The sequence below is a fragment of the Coenobita brevimanus genome, chromosome 68 (genome assembly GCF_032717465.1).
Source record: "Coenobita brevimanus isolate Jiangsu-jjx chromosome 68, ASM3271746v2, whole genome shotgun sequence".
NCBI lineage: Eukaryota > Metazoa > Arthropoda > Malacostraca > Decapoda > Coenobitidae > Coenobita > Coenobita brevimanus.
The window spans coordinates 2,934,061-2,948,748 of NC_137021.1; the positions used below are offsets into that span (position 1 = coordinate 2,934,061).

Below are 14,688 nucleotides of genomic sequence, written 5' to 3' on the forward strand. Positions count from 1 at the left end.
ATCACGGATTTTCAAAGGACGTAACTTGAATATATTTGTACCATTTCCTTAGACTTCAGTTGGCACTGGCACTAAATGGCAGAAACGAGTCAGTATTTAACAGCAGTAAAATAACTGCTGTTGGCCGAGGTCTGTTGTGCCTGGCACCTTTGTACCATTATTATTATATTCTTTTGTCTCTTATCATTATCATATTCTTTGTCATATCATCATTATTAAATTCTTTGTCGCCTATCATTAAAATATTCTTTGGCTCATATCATCATTATTATATTCTTTTTCATATCATCATTATTCTATTCTTTGTCTCAACATTACCATATTCTCTGTGTATATCATCATTATCATATTCTCGGGCTCTATCATCGTTATATTCTTTGTCATTTCTTGTCGGTTCTTCTATCTTGGGAGGGATCCTGGTTGAATATTTATAAACTTTCTTGATCTTAATATTGTACAAGAAATTAGTTAACATCTGTGGAGACAGCTGTTGCGGATTTTGGCTGTGGTCCTTGATAAACACAGTAAGGTTCTTGATGAATAGGGTAAGGCCTTGATAAATTGGGTAAGGGCCTTGATAAATACGTTTAAGTCCTTTATAAATAGGTTAAGGTCCTTGATAAAATAGAGTAAGGGCCTTGATAAATAGGGTAGGGTCCTTGATAAATACGTTTAAGTCCTTGATAAATAGGTAAGGCCTTGATAAATACGTTTAAGTCCTTTATAAATAGGTTAAGGTCCTTGATAAAATAGAGTAAGGGCCTTGATAAATAGGGTAGGGTCCTTGATAAATACGTTTAAGTCCTTGATAAATAGGTAAGGTCCTTAATAAATACGTCAAAGTCCTTGATAAATACGATAATGTCCTTGATAAACGCGGTAAGGTCCTTGATATATACGATAAGGGTCTGGGGGAATACTGACCTGATTTACTGATTGTTGCTTGGCCTTTCATTGTCCTACTCTGGCCTGCCCCCAATCTTCTTCTGTTGTCTCTCTGCAGTTGGCCAGATTCCCTTGTTTCTTTTGCAGCTCTCCAGATTTCCCTCTATTTTTATCTGCTTTCTTAATGATTAGTCTTATTATTTGTGTTTTCTCATCTTTTGGTTTTCCTCCTACACATTTATCTTATTGGTATCCTTTCTTTTTCATGTTTGCTTATGTAGTCTATTTCGTTTTTGCCGTTCCTTTTTAGTTTTTGCTTATTACTTTTTTTTTTTTTTGTCAGTCTCTGTTTACACCGAATTTCTTCTCCTCTTGGTGTTTTAGAATTTCTTCCCTCTCCGTTTTCGACTTCTCAGACTTGGTTATTTTTATTGCATCGTAGTATTTGTGTCTCCTCGTTCTGCCTCCAAGATCTGAATGGTTATAACACCCCGCTTTTTCTTTTTATTATTTACCAAGTCTTTTTCTTCGTTCTCACCTACTGCAGTGTCTTTCTCTTTCCACTGTTCCTCTTTTCTTCTCATCTTTACTCAACATTCACCACTGTCTTTCCCCAGTCCTGTCTCTTTCTTTCATATTATTACTTTCCTTTTACCCCTCTATTGCCTTTCCCTCCTATTTGTTATGACGTTCCTTTTACTCTTTGCTCCTCCTACCGCGTCTTCCATTTTTCCTCCGTCTTGTCAATTCGGCTTTTTCTTCCTTTTCCTATTTTATTTTCCATCTCCTTCGGCCATCTCCCTATCCCTTTAGTTTCTTGATTCCCTATGTTGCCTCTTTATCTCTTACACCATCTTTCATCTCTCCCGATTCTTCCTGTTTTTCTTGCACAGTGTCCTCGCCATATATGATATCATTCCTCCTCCTCCTCCTTCTCCTCCCCCAGCTTCATCCTTGTTTTTCTTGATTCTCTGCCCATCGGCTTTTTTTTTTTTTTTCCCACTTCCCGATACTTCCTGCCCTTTCCCCCAAAATGTCCTACTTTCCCTACCCTTCCATTCTCCCTTCTCTCTCAGTCTCATTCCAGCCATTCTTGATTCTCTAGCTTTCTTTTCCTTTTTTGTTTTCCACAATTATCTGGTGTTTTCTAAAAATTTCTCCAGGTACTTTTGTTATTTCTCCACAAGTGCCATCTTCATATTTCCTACCTTTCCCCTCTGCCTCCTCTCACCGCCCCTCCCATCCTCCTAAGTTACCCCTCCAGGTTCTTCATCCTAGCCATGACTTCCGACAGCTCCCTCCTGGTGAACTCCTCCTCCACGTGGGTCATGGAACAACTGCTGATCGAACCTCCACTCAGCAAGCTCCCACTCTGGCTTCTCTTGCGATCTCTCGAGGGGGAGGAGGTGGCAGCCGGGTTGTAGGTGGAAATGGGAGTTGAAGTGGAAGCTGCGAAAACGTCTGTTTCCTCGTCGACAGCCTCTTTGCGAACCTTCGACTTGAACAGAGGTCGAAGCTTTGAATGGCCCTGGGTTTTCCTTGAAGGTGAATCATGGGAGGGCTTGTATTTCCCTCCCACAGATCTTACACCGTGATGAAGACTTCTCAGAATCAGCTGAGCTCTCCTAGGACGATTCTTCTTGCAGTCAGGCGAAGTATTGGAGTCGATCTTCTTTCGGGCGGTCTTGGAATCATCTCGGGTGGAGCCACTGGTCTTGGAATCATTTTCGAGTGAGATTTTAAGGAATGTTGGGTTCTTCTGATTGTTCCTACAGTGGAGCCGAATGGACTGCATGCTACCGGCTTTCTCAGGGGAGGACTTAAGGGCCTTTGGGTTGTGTGGGTTAGCCTGGTGATTGGTGGTGGGGTTGTACCGGGGTGGTGGCGTGGGGGAGGGCGTGTGGGAGGGGGTGTGAGGGGCTCGATCCGGGTGCTCTGTAAGTTCAAAGGTTTGCGTAGGTTGAGAGCGCCACCTACCTCCACCATCCCTTCCTCCCTTGCCAAGACAGTCCGCCAGCGTCACCTGAGGGAAGAGACACACTTTATTATAACAGGCTTGAAAAATATCGACATTTACTGAGAGAGAGAGAGAGAGAGAGAGAGAGAGAGAGAGAGAGAGAGGAGATAAGAGCAGCTAAACGAGTGTGAAGATAACACAACAAAGCCAGAAACACAGTAGCACAACAATACCAACACAGAGAGGGGAAAAAGCCAATCCTCCCATGTTTTGTGCAGCCTCATTGTTTGCAAAGTTTACTCTTATGTAGTTCTATATAGTCCCAGTTAATTCCCTTTGTTCTGGAATGGGTGGCTGCAATATTCACTATCGCGTTTATACCTACGGCAGGCAATTGCAACCCGACTTTCTGTTTTGGGTCTCTGTTTTCTCGTTAGATTTCGTTGCACGTCTTCCTCAGCGATTTATTTTGCATAGGCTATTATTTGCGTTGCATTTATGCTGCCGCTGTGTTATGGGTTTTGATGATTTAAACTAGAAGGCATCGCAGCAAATCTTCCTAAGTGATTTATTTTGCATAGGCAGTTTTTCTTTCGCGTTACTTTTTTTTAATTGATATAATTTTTTAAAATACATCTATGACTCAGCTGCATGAAGTTGTCGAGAATACAAGAGTTATGCTGACGATGTGAGAGTTAATGAAGACAACTAAATAAGCAGTATTAGGTGAAATTCCAGATACAGAATAAACTGGTAAGGAAGAGATGTTAGGAAGGCACGGATGAGCTGACGGGTCCTGGGAGAGAATAAGTCACCGGTCTGAGGGTCATATCACCAGAGGCTTTTGAAGACTTCGTAACACTTATTCCTGAGCAATTTATTCTGCACATTACACCTCGGTATCCTCCTGTATGTTCCCTAGGCCATCCATGTCGATAATAAAACGAAATGACTATTATGCAGAAGCCGAGTTGCTGTATGGATAATAAATCGCTAAGAAAAAGGAGTATCGATTACAAGAATGCGACTTATGGTTCTGAGTGGCATTGGGAAGTGTATTATCGTTGACCTTTGGGAGACCTCGTAACACTCCTCCCCAAACGATTTATTTTGCTTAGGCTATTACGCCTTAAAATTCTCGTGAAACATCGATATAATGATGATAAGGATTTATGATGTTTATGTTGATGTTATTTTATGCTGACGGTGATGCTGATGGTGTTGTAGATGATGATGATGGTAATGCAATGATAATGTTCCTTTAGATGCTTAAAATGATACTGATGGTGATAGTGAGTGGTGCAGGTAACAGGCAATTACGTCTGTGAAAGGCACATATGTTTCTGCCCAATTTGGTTTCATAATTAGTGATCGTGGTAAATTAGACAACAATGAAACGTGTCCCCAGAACTCGAAACAGTTATTATGCATCAGTTGCGATGTAACAAACGTGAAAAAAGTGTATAATGTGTGTGTGTCGTGGCCCTGCACTGCGTCACACTGTGTTATATTATCAGAGCGCAAACAACGGCCTTAACAATAAACACAGTAAATTTTGATAGCCGCCAGGTCACAGCTGAATATGAGGTCTTGCAGGAAGGCCGCGAAGTGTGATCATGCATATCACGTCTATGTGTGTGTGTGTGTGTGTGTGTGTGTGTGTGTGTGTGTGTGTGTGTGTGTGTGTGTGTGTGTGTGTGTGTGTGTGAGAGAGAGAGAGAGAGAGAGAGAGAGAGAGAGAGAGAGAGAGAGAGAGAGAGAGAGAGAGAGAGAGAGAGAGAGAGAGACCTTGTTTTTCCCAGTATAATCCGGCTTCGAAAGGTAATATTCGGCATTGATATCTCAGTTTTTGCTGCTATGTCAGAACTCTAGGATTTGGAATATCGCCTGAAAGACGAAAATACGATCTTCCTCGTATACCTGTGAAGCAAGTCTAATACACGACATCCGAGACATTATTTTCCACGAGCAAACAGACAGACAAGCTAATTTGACGATGTTGGCGCCGGGTCTGGGCCTAAAAATGTCAACTCCCAATAGAGCTAAAACCTGGGTCAGAGTTTCGTCTCGCCTTTAAAAACTAACTTAAATTTAATCCTCTCTTCTTCCCTTTCATCCTCCATCTCATCTTCTCTGGGTCATCTTATTTATTTCTCAGTCTTTCCGTTTTCAAGTCTGTGCCTTATTATTTAAGCACACATATACCTACCAACCAACGTACCTACCTACCTACCTACCTGTCTACCTGCCTGCCTACATATATCGCTATATACGAGTGCATGCATCACACATACGGTCATATACTTTACGTACATACACGCATAAATATACATAAAAATACATATTTCTCTCTCTCTCTCTCTCTCTCTCTCTCTCTCTCTCTCTCTCTCTCTCTCTCTCTCTCACCAAATCCAATAGAGGGGCAGGCGACGCTTGGGAAATAATAATAACGCTAAAGTTGGCTTCCTCTGACAAAAAGTTCCAGTCAACAGGCAGCCATTATAAATAGATGCAAATGTTTACAGGAGTCTGGGGTGGCAGGAGGAAGGAAATGGAGAGAGAAAGAGAGAGAGAGAGGGGGGGGGGACGGTGTCAAAGCAGAAAAAAAAGGAGAGAGACCCGTAAGGAAAGAAGAAAGTGAAAGATAAAAGCAAGAAGAAAGAGAAAGTGAGCAAGGGAAGTGAGACAGGTGACAAAGCGGTGATGAAAGTGAAGATAAGACAGCAAGATAAAAGAGAAATTTTTTGAAGGCAGAACAAGAGAGAAAAGGAGATGAAAGGAGGGAGGAGAGGGAGGGGGAATAGGGAAGGAGGAAGGAAGGAGGGGAATGAAAGAGGGAGAAAGAAGAATGTTAGTAGAAAGAGGAATAAATCGAGGGAAGGAAGGTAAGAAGGAAGGAGGGAGGGAAGGAAGGAAGGTAAGAAGGAAGGAGGGAGGGACGGAGGGAAGGAAGGTCAGAAGGAAGGAAAGAGGGAGGGAGGGAAGGAAGCTAAGAAGGAGAGAGGGAGGAAGGTAAGAAGGAAGGAGGGAGGGACGGAGGGAAGGAAGGTCAGAAGGAAGGAAAGAGGGAGGGAGGGAAGGAAGCTAAGAAGGAGGGAGGGAGGGAGGAAGGTAAGAAGGAAGGAGGGAGGGAGGGAAGAGGGAATAGGGGAGGAGGGAGAAATGACAGAGAAGAAAAAAGCAAGATGAATATTAAAGATGGAAGGCTGTATAGAATAGAGAAGAATTTTGAGAGGAGGGAGGGAAGGAGAGACGGAGGAAGAAGGAGGAGGGGGAGGAGGAATGACGTTGGAGGAGGTAAATATTATTAACGGAGAAGGATGAGATGCAGGAGAAATAATGGAAGAAGAGTAAGGAGAAAAGTTAGCTAAAAGAGGGAAAGAATAATTGAGAGAGAGAGAGAGAGAGAGAGAGAGAGAGAGAGAGAGAGAGAGAGAGAGAGAGAGAGAGAGAGAGAGAGAGAGGTCAGGAAAGCAAAAAGACAGGAGAGGAGTAAGGAAAGGGGACAGTAGTGACGGAAGAAAATGAAACAAAAGAAACCTGATACTGTAATAATCTGTATCAGGTATCAGTCATCTATTAGTCAAGAATCATTACCTGGTAAATAATAATAATAATAATAATAATAATAATAATAATAATAATAATAATGTTATCGTTATTAATTTACAGGCAGCTACAAAGCAATTTACTGTTATTAAAGTTACAATTTTTACACCTGTCATTACTCGCCTCACCTGTTTACACACACACACACACACACACACCGCTCGCTGGTGCAGTGGTAACGTTCTCGCTTGCCAACTGGTGGACGGGAGTTCGCGCCTCGCTCAGGTTGCGAAAAGTTTCACTGACGAAGTGGGTGGTTACTGTCCCCCTTGAGCAAGGGGACGGGTGTGTGCGTGTGTGAAGGTCACAGCCTTGCCCTTAGATTGGACTATATGAGCTCTCAGCTCCCTTCCGGGAGGGTAAAAGTTGACGATCACGACCATCAAGTGATCCTGACCGACCCGGTGAATTACACACACACACACCACCTAAATCTCTGGACATCACCAAGGTCCAAGAGTATAAGTACACATCCATTATTTTTTACCTCATTCAGAAGGCTGGTGGTCATTTCATTTACTAATTCACTTCCCATGTAAAACTGGATTAGTCCATTTCAATCCAAGTTATTAATTTTTCCGAAGGAGTCGCGTTTTGAACGATATTTTAATTAGCGTTTCTGATTTTCCTTGTGTGATAAATTTACGTAATGTCAAAATATCTGGAAACCGACTCCCAAGATTAGCAGAGGTTATCCACATTAATTTCCTTCCTTCTCTCTCCTCTGTGTCTCAATCTAACTCTTTTCCTTGTCGCATATCTCTGGCACTTTTCTATGGTCCCCCCTCTTCATTACAAGCTTCTCCCTCTCCATTTTCTCTTTATACCCTCCTCCATTCTCTCTCTCTCTCTCTCTCTCTCTCTCCCCCTATACAAAAGCATAGTCAGGCAACACTTAGAGTTTGCAGTGCAATTTTGGGCGCCTCACCTAATTAGTAATACTGATTCAAGCAAGGTATTCACAGTAATTGCCGAGACTGTAACTCGAGGAAGTGGTATGAAGTTGCAAGCAAGGAGGGCTAATCTTGATACAACCAAAAACTTCTTCACTTACTCTGTTGCAAGCGAATGGAATAAACTCCCAGGGAATGTGATTGAGAGTGGTACCATAAATATAATTAAAAAGAGACTGGACATGTATCTCGACGCAATAGGTATCGTTTGGTTAGGATGGAGCAATTATTCGCGTCTGCATTCATGTGTCTATTAGACACAGACAATATTTTAGAATATATATAATAGATAAACATTCTATTCATCTTTTGATAAAAAAAACAAAAAACAAAAAAAAATTGCATGCATAGAGTATGTGGCTGTATGCCCAAATTTTCCTTTTCCATATTATTCTACTTTCTGCCGATCCTATAAAATTCCTTCGGGTTTTTCATTCCTGCAAGGTATTACTTCCTCTCTTGTTTCCTGTATGGCAAATGCCGGAGGGTCTGGAGGGTGGGGGAGAGAGCCTTCAGCTGTGTTATCCTTTTCTCTTGCTCCTATGCACTATATTAGGATTAAGGACGGACCACCTCGTAGGGACCGTAAGGTCTGTGTGGTCTGTGTATCTATGTAACTATGTAACTCACACACACACACACACACACACACACACACACACACACACACACACACACACACACACACACACATTGCAATCAAGAGAGCAGGTAGACATCGGTGCCTCAGTGCAATAACCTCAGGGATGCATTTTCCATTTCAACACTTTTCCCCTTTGCCTAAATCACTCTCTCTGTCCACTGATTACCTTCTCCTCTTTTGCTGCTTCCCTTTGGTTCCATTTCTGTGGATTATATGTGTGTAATTGTTTTGTGTTGGTGTGTGTGTGTGTGTGTGTGTGTGTGTGTGTGTGTGTGTGTGTGTGTGTGTGTGTGTGTGTGTGTGTGTGTGTGTGTGTGTGTGTGTGTGTGTGTCTCGTACTTAAAATGTGAGCCAACAACATAGCAGGCGAACTTTTTGTCCTATATTGTACGTGGTTTGGGCAGCGTTGCAGATAATTGGTGAGGGATTGTCGGGTTGGAGAGGCGGAGAATGGGGGGAACTTTTGGCCTTTGGGGAAATACAAAACAACAATAATAAAAAATAAATAAATATCGCCGGAATAACTGTATATGTGAATGCCAGCAATTTACACAGCATTTGGGCTCTGTATTCGTTTTACCTTAACTTGGCGTAGATTTTGTCCCTTTGCAACTTATTTTGCGTAACGACAAAAAAAGACCAATGCAACGACTGTGCGTCCTTTCCATAGCAGAAACGTTACCAGCTACGTAATATCGGGTAGCGGTGGCAAGATGGAAATGGAAAATATATATTCAGGTTGAAGGATTTGACTAAATAATGGAAAATCGTGCCAAGGATGCTGGTACTACTCAGCTCGTGTCCGCTTCACCCCTTCAGTACCATGACGTATTTATCTTATTCTTGCTATTTCTAGACGATTTCATTCACCCTGGAATGTATTTACTGGAGGGGTAGCATACGGCTTTCATTAAGTTTTTCTCCTATGCGGAAAAAAGTCGTCTGGTGCCTGCAAGAGTTATGTAATATCATCATCACCACAACCACCACCCAACCATTACGTTATCAGTACTTCCCATCTCCCAGTCATCATCATCATCATCATCATCATCATCATCACAGATCTCCAAACAGCTTCACTCAGTATACAGAACAGACGTTCGGAGTAAGTGGTAAGAAACTGTCTGTTATTCCCCTCCAGTGCGATATTTTATTACCGTATATTCTTTTTCTCTCCTTTCATCCCTCTCTCCATCCATACATTCATCTTTTCATCCATCTATCCGTCCAACTGTTCATCTACCCGTCCTTTCATCCATCTATCCGTCCAGCTGTTCATCTACCCGTCCTTTCATCCATCTTTCCATCTGTTCCATCATACATTCATCTACATATCCGTTCATCCGTTCATCCATTTTTTTACCCATACATCTGTCCATCCGTACACGTACTTCCGTCCATGTACGTTCCTTTCGGCCGCCACACACTGATTGGAAATGCCAAGGAATATTTACACCACGGTCGCCGCCACAATGACTTCACCGTTCACCGTTTTCATTTGTTCGTTTCTCGTTGCCCGTTGGTTACTGCATCGTAGGTCCGTTTTTTCTCCCCCTCTCCTGCCTCTGACCCATGCAGCGGATAAACGGTGGCGGAGTTGGTCAGGCGCCCTTCAGTTTTGCTGGTAGTTGCAGTACTGTATATTCCTATATATATATATATATATATATATATATATATATATACAATACTAAACTAAGGATGTTGGAAGTTTGGTTTATTTATTTATTTATATATTTATTTATTTTTGTACATCGAGTAGGAATTTTGGAGGCATATTACTTCTGCCAGTTTTCATGTCTTCACATTTACAGGCTTATTAACGTATAGCCACAAGAGAAATAGTAGAGAGTGAGGGCTGGGATAACGATGACGGTGGTGGTGGTGGTTTGTTTTATCTTTTACTGCTTTTGTGACAACTTCCTGGGATACTGCATAAGTTATATTTTTATTTCTTATTTTTTGGCAGTATGTGTGATTAGTTACATGAGAGTTATGTACGTTTATTGTTGTTATTTTAATTATTACTTCTCTTCCGTCCATTTTCCCATATTCTCTGTCTTCCATTTCTCCTCTCCCCTTCCCTCCTTTCCTCTTCCGCCCTTCTTTTCCATTGCATTCTCCTGTCCCTGCCTCTGCTTTTTTCCCCCTCTGTTCTGTTCTATACCATCATTCTTTTCGTATTCAATCTCATGTCCACTTCTCTATTCTCTGCTCTTCTCCTGCCACATATCCTGCCTGTCCCCCTCTCCCTTTCACACCCCAGGCTTCCTCACCACAACGGGTCCAGGCTGGTAGCTACGTCCCTTCCTAATATCACCTCCCTCTCACCTACGCAACACTTCAACACTTTGACACATTTTAGGACATTTTTAGACTTTAGGAGAAAAAAAAGGGACATCCGGATACTGACTCTGGGAAATTTTTAGGCCTGCAGATTTAAATTTCAGGACACTTAAGCCTTTAGGAAGCACATTTGGGACACTGTAGGACACCTTTTGACTTAGGAAGCTTTTAGACTTGCAGGAACTCAGATTTTAGGGTAATTTTAGGTTTTAGGGGAGATGCTAGACTTTAAAAATCATAAGACATTAATAAACCTTTAGATTTTAAAACATACATTACGACACTTGACTATAAAACACCTAGACGTGTGAACACAGACTTCAGAACACTTAGATATTAGGACATTTAGATTTTAGGACAACTGTAGACCCTAGAAATTTGAGGTCAGTTAGATTTTAGGACACTTAGATTTCAGGGCACTTAGGTTTTAGAACATTTTTAGACATTAGGACAGAAACCTCAGAACACTTAAAAAGATTTTTAGGAAACTTACGTGGTTAAAGACACTGGAATTTAGGGCATTTGTCTCTAGGAGATTTTAGGGTTCAAGAAGACTTCAGGACTTACGTGTGTAGTGCTTTTGTGTGTGTGTGTGTGTGTGTGTGTGTGTGTGTGTGTGTGTGTGTGTGTGTGTGTGTGTGTGTGTGTGTGTGTGTGTGTGTGTGTGTGTGTGTGTGTGTGTGTGTGTGTGTGTGTGTGTGTGTGTGTGTGTGTGTGTGTGTGCAGAAAATATGTTGATAAGAGTGTATGCGCATTATGTATGTCATTGTTCTTTTTTTTTTTTTTTTTTTTTTTTTGTAGGGGGATGGATGATTGGGGATTTTGGTGAGATGAGGTGGAAGGACAGGTTGTATTGTGTCGTTAAAATTGTTGTGTTTTTAAAACTGTATAATTTGTGTGGAAAATGTCGAGGTTTAGACCTCCACCTGTTGCTCATTAGTAGTGGTAAGAGTTGAACATTACATCCTGATAGTGCCAGAGATTTTGCTCATTTACACCAACCCGCTCCCCCTCCCTGTATTCTGTTCTCTTTCCTCTCCTTTCTCCCCTCCTCTCTTTTTCTTTTCCCGTGTCTCCTCTCCCATCCTTGTTCGCTTCCTTTTTCTTCTCCTTTCTTCCTGTGTCCTATTCGTCTCTTTGTTTTTTTCTCTTCTCTCTCCTTCTTTCCTCTTCCCCACCCGTACTCTCTTCTCCTCTCCTCTTTTTTTTTCTTTCTTTTCACTGTGTTCTGTTCTTCCTCGCCTTTCGTCTTCTCTCTTCTTCCCTTTCCTCGTTTATTCTCTCCTCTCCTCCGTTCCTTCTGCTCCCTACTGTCTTCGTTCGTTCAATTACTTCCTCTCGTGTCATCTCATTGCATCTCACCTCATCTCTCCCTCTTTGTTTTCAGTCTTCAGTATTACCTTCATTCCTTAGCTCCCCTCCACTGCCAGCGACCTCTTGTCTCTCATATTTTGCACTCTCTCTCATCCATTTCAGTATTCCCTGTACCTTTCCTATCCAACACTTTCCTTCCTTCTTCCTGTTCTGCCCTCTTCCTTCACGTCCCTGCATCTTACAAAGGAGTAAATGGGAACACAATACATACTGGTCCTTGAGAGGCTGTGTGTTAGGAGGAGACGGTGACTATGATGTACAGGTATCTGCATATAGGCGCTCTCTCTCTCTCTCTCTCTCTCTCTCTCTCACCCATTTCACCCCCTTCCAACTCATTCCTTGCCCATCCATTGCTACGTACATATTCAATAGCGTCTCTCTCCTCTCCTTCATCCTCTTCTTCCCTTCTGTTTCACTTTCTCTCCTATTTCCCTCCCTCCCTCTCTCTCTTATCATCTCCCACCCACCACGTTCCTTGCCTATCCATCCCTTGCGCATCCGCTGCTACATACATACCGGTACATATTCAGCAGGGTCCATCCTCTTCTGTTTCCATTTCTCTTCTCCTCTCTCCCCCCCCCGCCTCTCTCTCTAATCCCCTCCCATCCTCATCCCCTCCCATCCATTCCTCCCTTCCACCCACCGCGTTCCCTTCCTACCCATCCCTTGCGCATCCACGGCTGCAAACATACATACATATTCAGTGGCGTCCCTCTTGGAGTCTGTGCAGGGAGGTGATTGGTTCATTTGGGGCTCGGGATGGCAGGAATGCAGCCCTCTGATTGGCTCTATCCTCCCTGCACGCCTCGCTGCTCACCAATCATTGAACACGAAGGCACTGTTCTACCACCTCTGGCTTTTTTGTTTGTCTGGGTTTGCATTTTTAGGTGGGAACTAAGATCATGATGTTGACAGGTGATAATGATGATGAGATGGATGATGATTATGATAGTGATGCTGAGGTGGATGATGATGGTAATGATGGTGATGATAATGGTGAGATTGATGATGATGATGGTTATGATGATGATGTATATGAAACAGTTCACATTTTGCACTGTGTCGCAATGCCCAGCAACTCAATCCTTCATAGCATACAGTTCTACCAAGACTAATGAAAAGTCCATGGGGAGTATCATAAGAAACCACACACAAATAACTTCCAGACCCGGACAGGCTGATAAGAACGATGAAAAGATACCCACCTCCGTTTTAGGAACACCGCAAATGGCAGCCACTTCACAAGCCAAGGGCATCTTTTACTGAATATCCTCTCATTCTCGCCCCATCTTCCTTTTACCTTTCCCAAACCTAATAACTCGTTCTGTCTCATATGAAAGTCTACGTATTTTACAACCTCCTTCAGTTTATCCTGCAACAAGAATTTTCTTTTTCCATAGTTCCCTCAAGCCAGACCAGTCTATGACTGTATCCTCAGTTGTTGACAATGATGATGATAATGATGATATGATGATGATGACTTTCTTCGTTTAGGTAAGGAATATACAAAGGCAAATATTTCTGTTCATTTGCATTCATGGTGCAGTTGGAAGAGACGCAGGAAGAGGCAGGCAGGAAGAGAGGGGAAAAAGAAAGAAGGGTTGGGAAGAAGAGGGAGGGGAGAAGATGAAAGAAAGAAGAGAAAGGAAGATAGTAAGGACAGAAGAGAGAAGAAAGAAAGAAGACAAGAGGGACGGGAGAAAAGAAACAGAGAAGTGGAAAGAGGAAGACAAAAGAGTGAAAGGGAAGGGGCAAGAGTTAGGGAAGACAAGGAAGGCGGGCAGAGAGCAGTAAGAAAAATTGGAAGGGAAAAGAGGAGTAAAGTTAAAAACAAGAGTAAGGAAGAGAGAGAGAGAGAGAGAGAGAGAGAGAGAGAGAGAGAGAGAGAGAGAGAGAGAGAGAGAGAGAGAGAATGAATGAATGAAATTGAATTAGGGGTATGGTTAGTTAGCTGGCAAATAAGGCACTAGGATACGGGTTAGGGTGAGGGTGAGGGCAAGGATGAGGGTAGGGGTAAGTGTGAGGGTGAGGGCGTGAGTAAGGGTGAGAATAAGGATGAGGCTGTGGCGTGGGCTAGAGTGAGGGTGAGTGCAATATATTAAGTCTGGATGATGGCTTGAATTTGGGTTAAGGCATTCGAGTGGATGAGGAAGGTAAGGGTGAGGTAATGGTGGGTGTGGCCTAGGGCTAGGGTGTGGGTGTGGGTGTGGGTGTGGGTGGTAGGAAGGGACTGGGATGAGGCTGCAGATGTCTAATGGAATGAAACCAGGAGAAGGAGAGGAAATTGGAGAGAAGACAGAGATGCAATGGAGACAAGAGAGGCCAAGGAGACAGGGAGAAATGAGGCAAGGAAAGAGGGCAAGGAAGAAGGGAGATACGAGAGAGAGAGAGAGAGAGAGAGAGAGAGAGAGAGAGAGAGAGAGAGAGAGAGAGAGAGAGTGCAAGGAAGAAGAAAGATACGAGAGAGAGAGAGAGAGAGAGAGAGAGAGAGAGCAAGGAAGAAGGGAGATACGAGAGAGAGAGAGAGAGAGAGAGAGAGAGCAAGGAAGAAGGGAGATACGAGAGAGAGAGAGAGAGAGAGAGAGAGAGAGAGAGAGGGGGGGCAAGGAAGAAGAAAGATACGAGAGAGAGAGAGAGAGAGAGAGAGAGAGAGAGAGAGAGAGAGAGAGAGAGAGAGAGAGAGAGAGAGAGAGCAAGGAAGAAGGGAGATACGAGAGAGAGAGAGAGAGAGAGAGAGAGAGAGAGATGGGGGAGGTGGGAGAGAGACGGGGGAGGTGGGAGAGGAGGAGGGAGAGAAACGGAGGGAAGAGAAAAGGAGGGAGGTTATGAAGCGGGAAGAAGGTGGAGCGAAGAGAAGGGGTGAGAAACAGGGAAGGAAGGGGAAGAGAAACAGGGAGGGAAGAGGAAAGGAAAGAGGTTAG

General features: G+C 43.1%; 1 protein-coding gene across 1 annotated transcript in view; it reads right to left on the minus strand.

Annotated features, from left to right (window-relative positions):
- The window catches only part of LOC145405807 (uncharacterized), a 127,114-nt gene that overhangs the window by 30,420 nt on the left and 82,006 nt on the right, over window positions 1–14,688 (minus strand). The window contains exon 4 of the mRNA XM_080277045.1: window positions 2,142–2,908. Within this exon, the coding sequence (XP_080133171.1) occupies window positions 2,142–2,908 (767 nt within the window). The remainder of the gene's footprint in view (window positions 1–2,141; window positions 2,909–14,688) is intronic.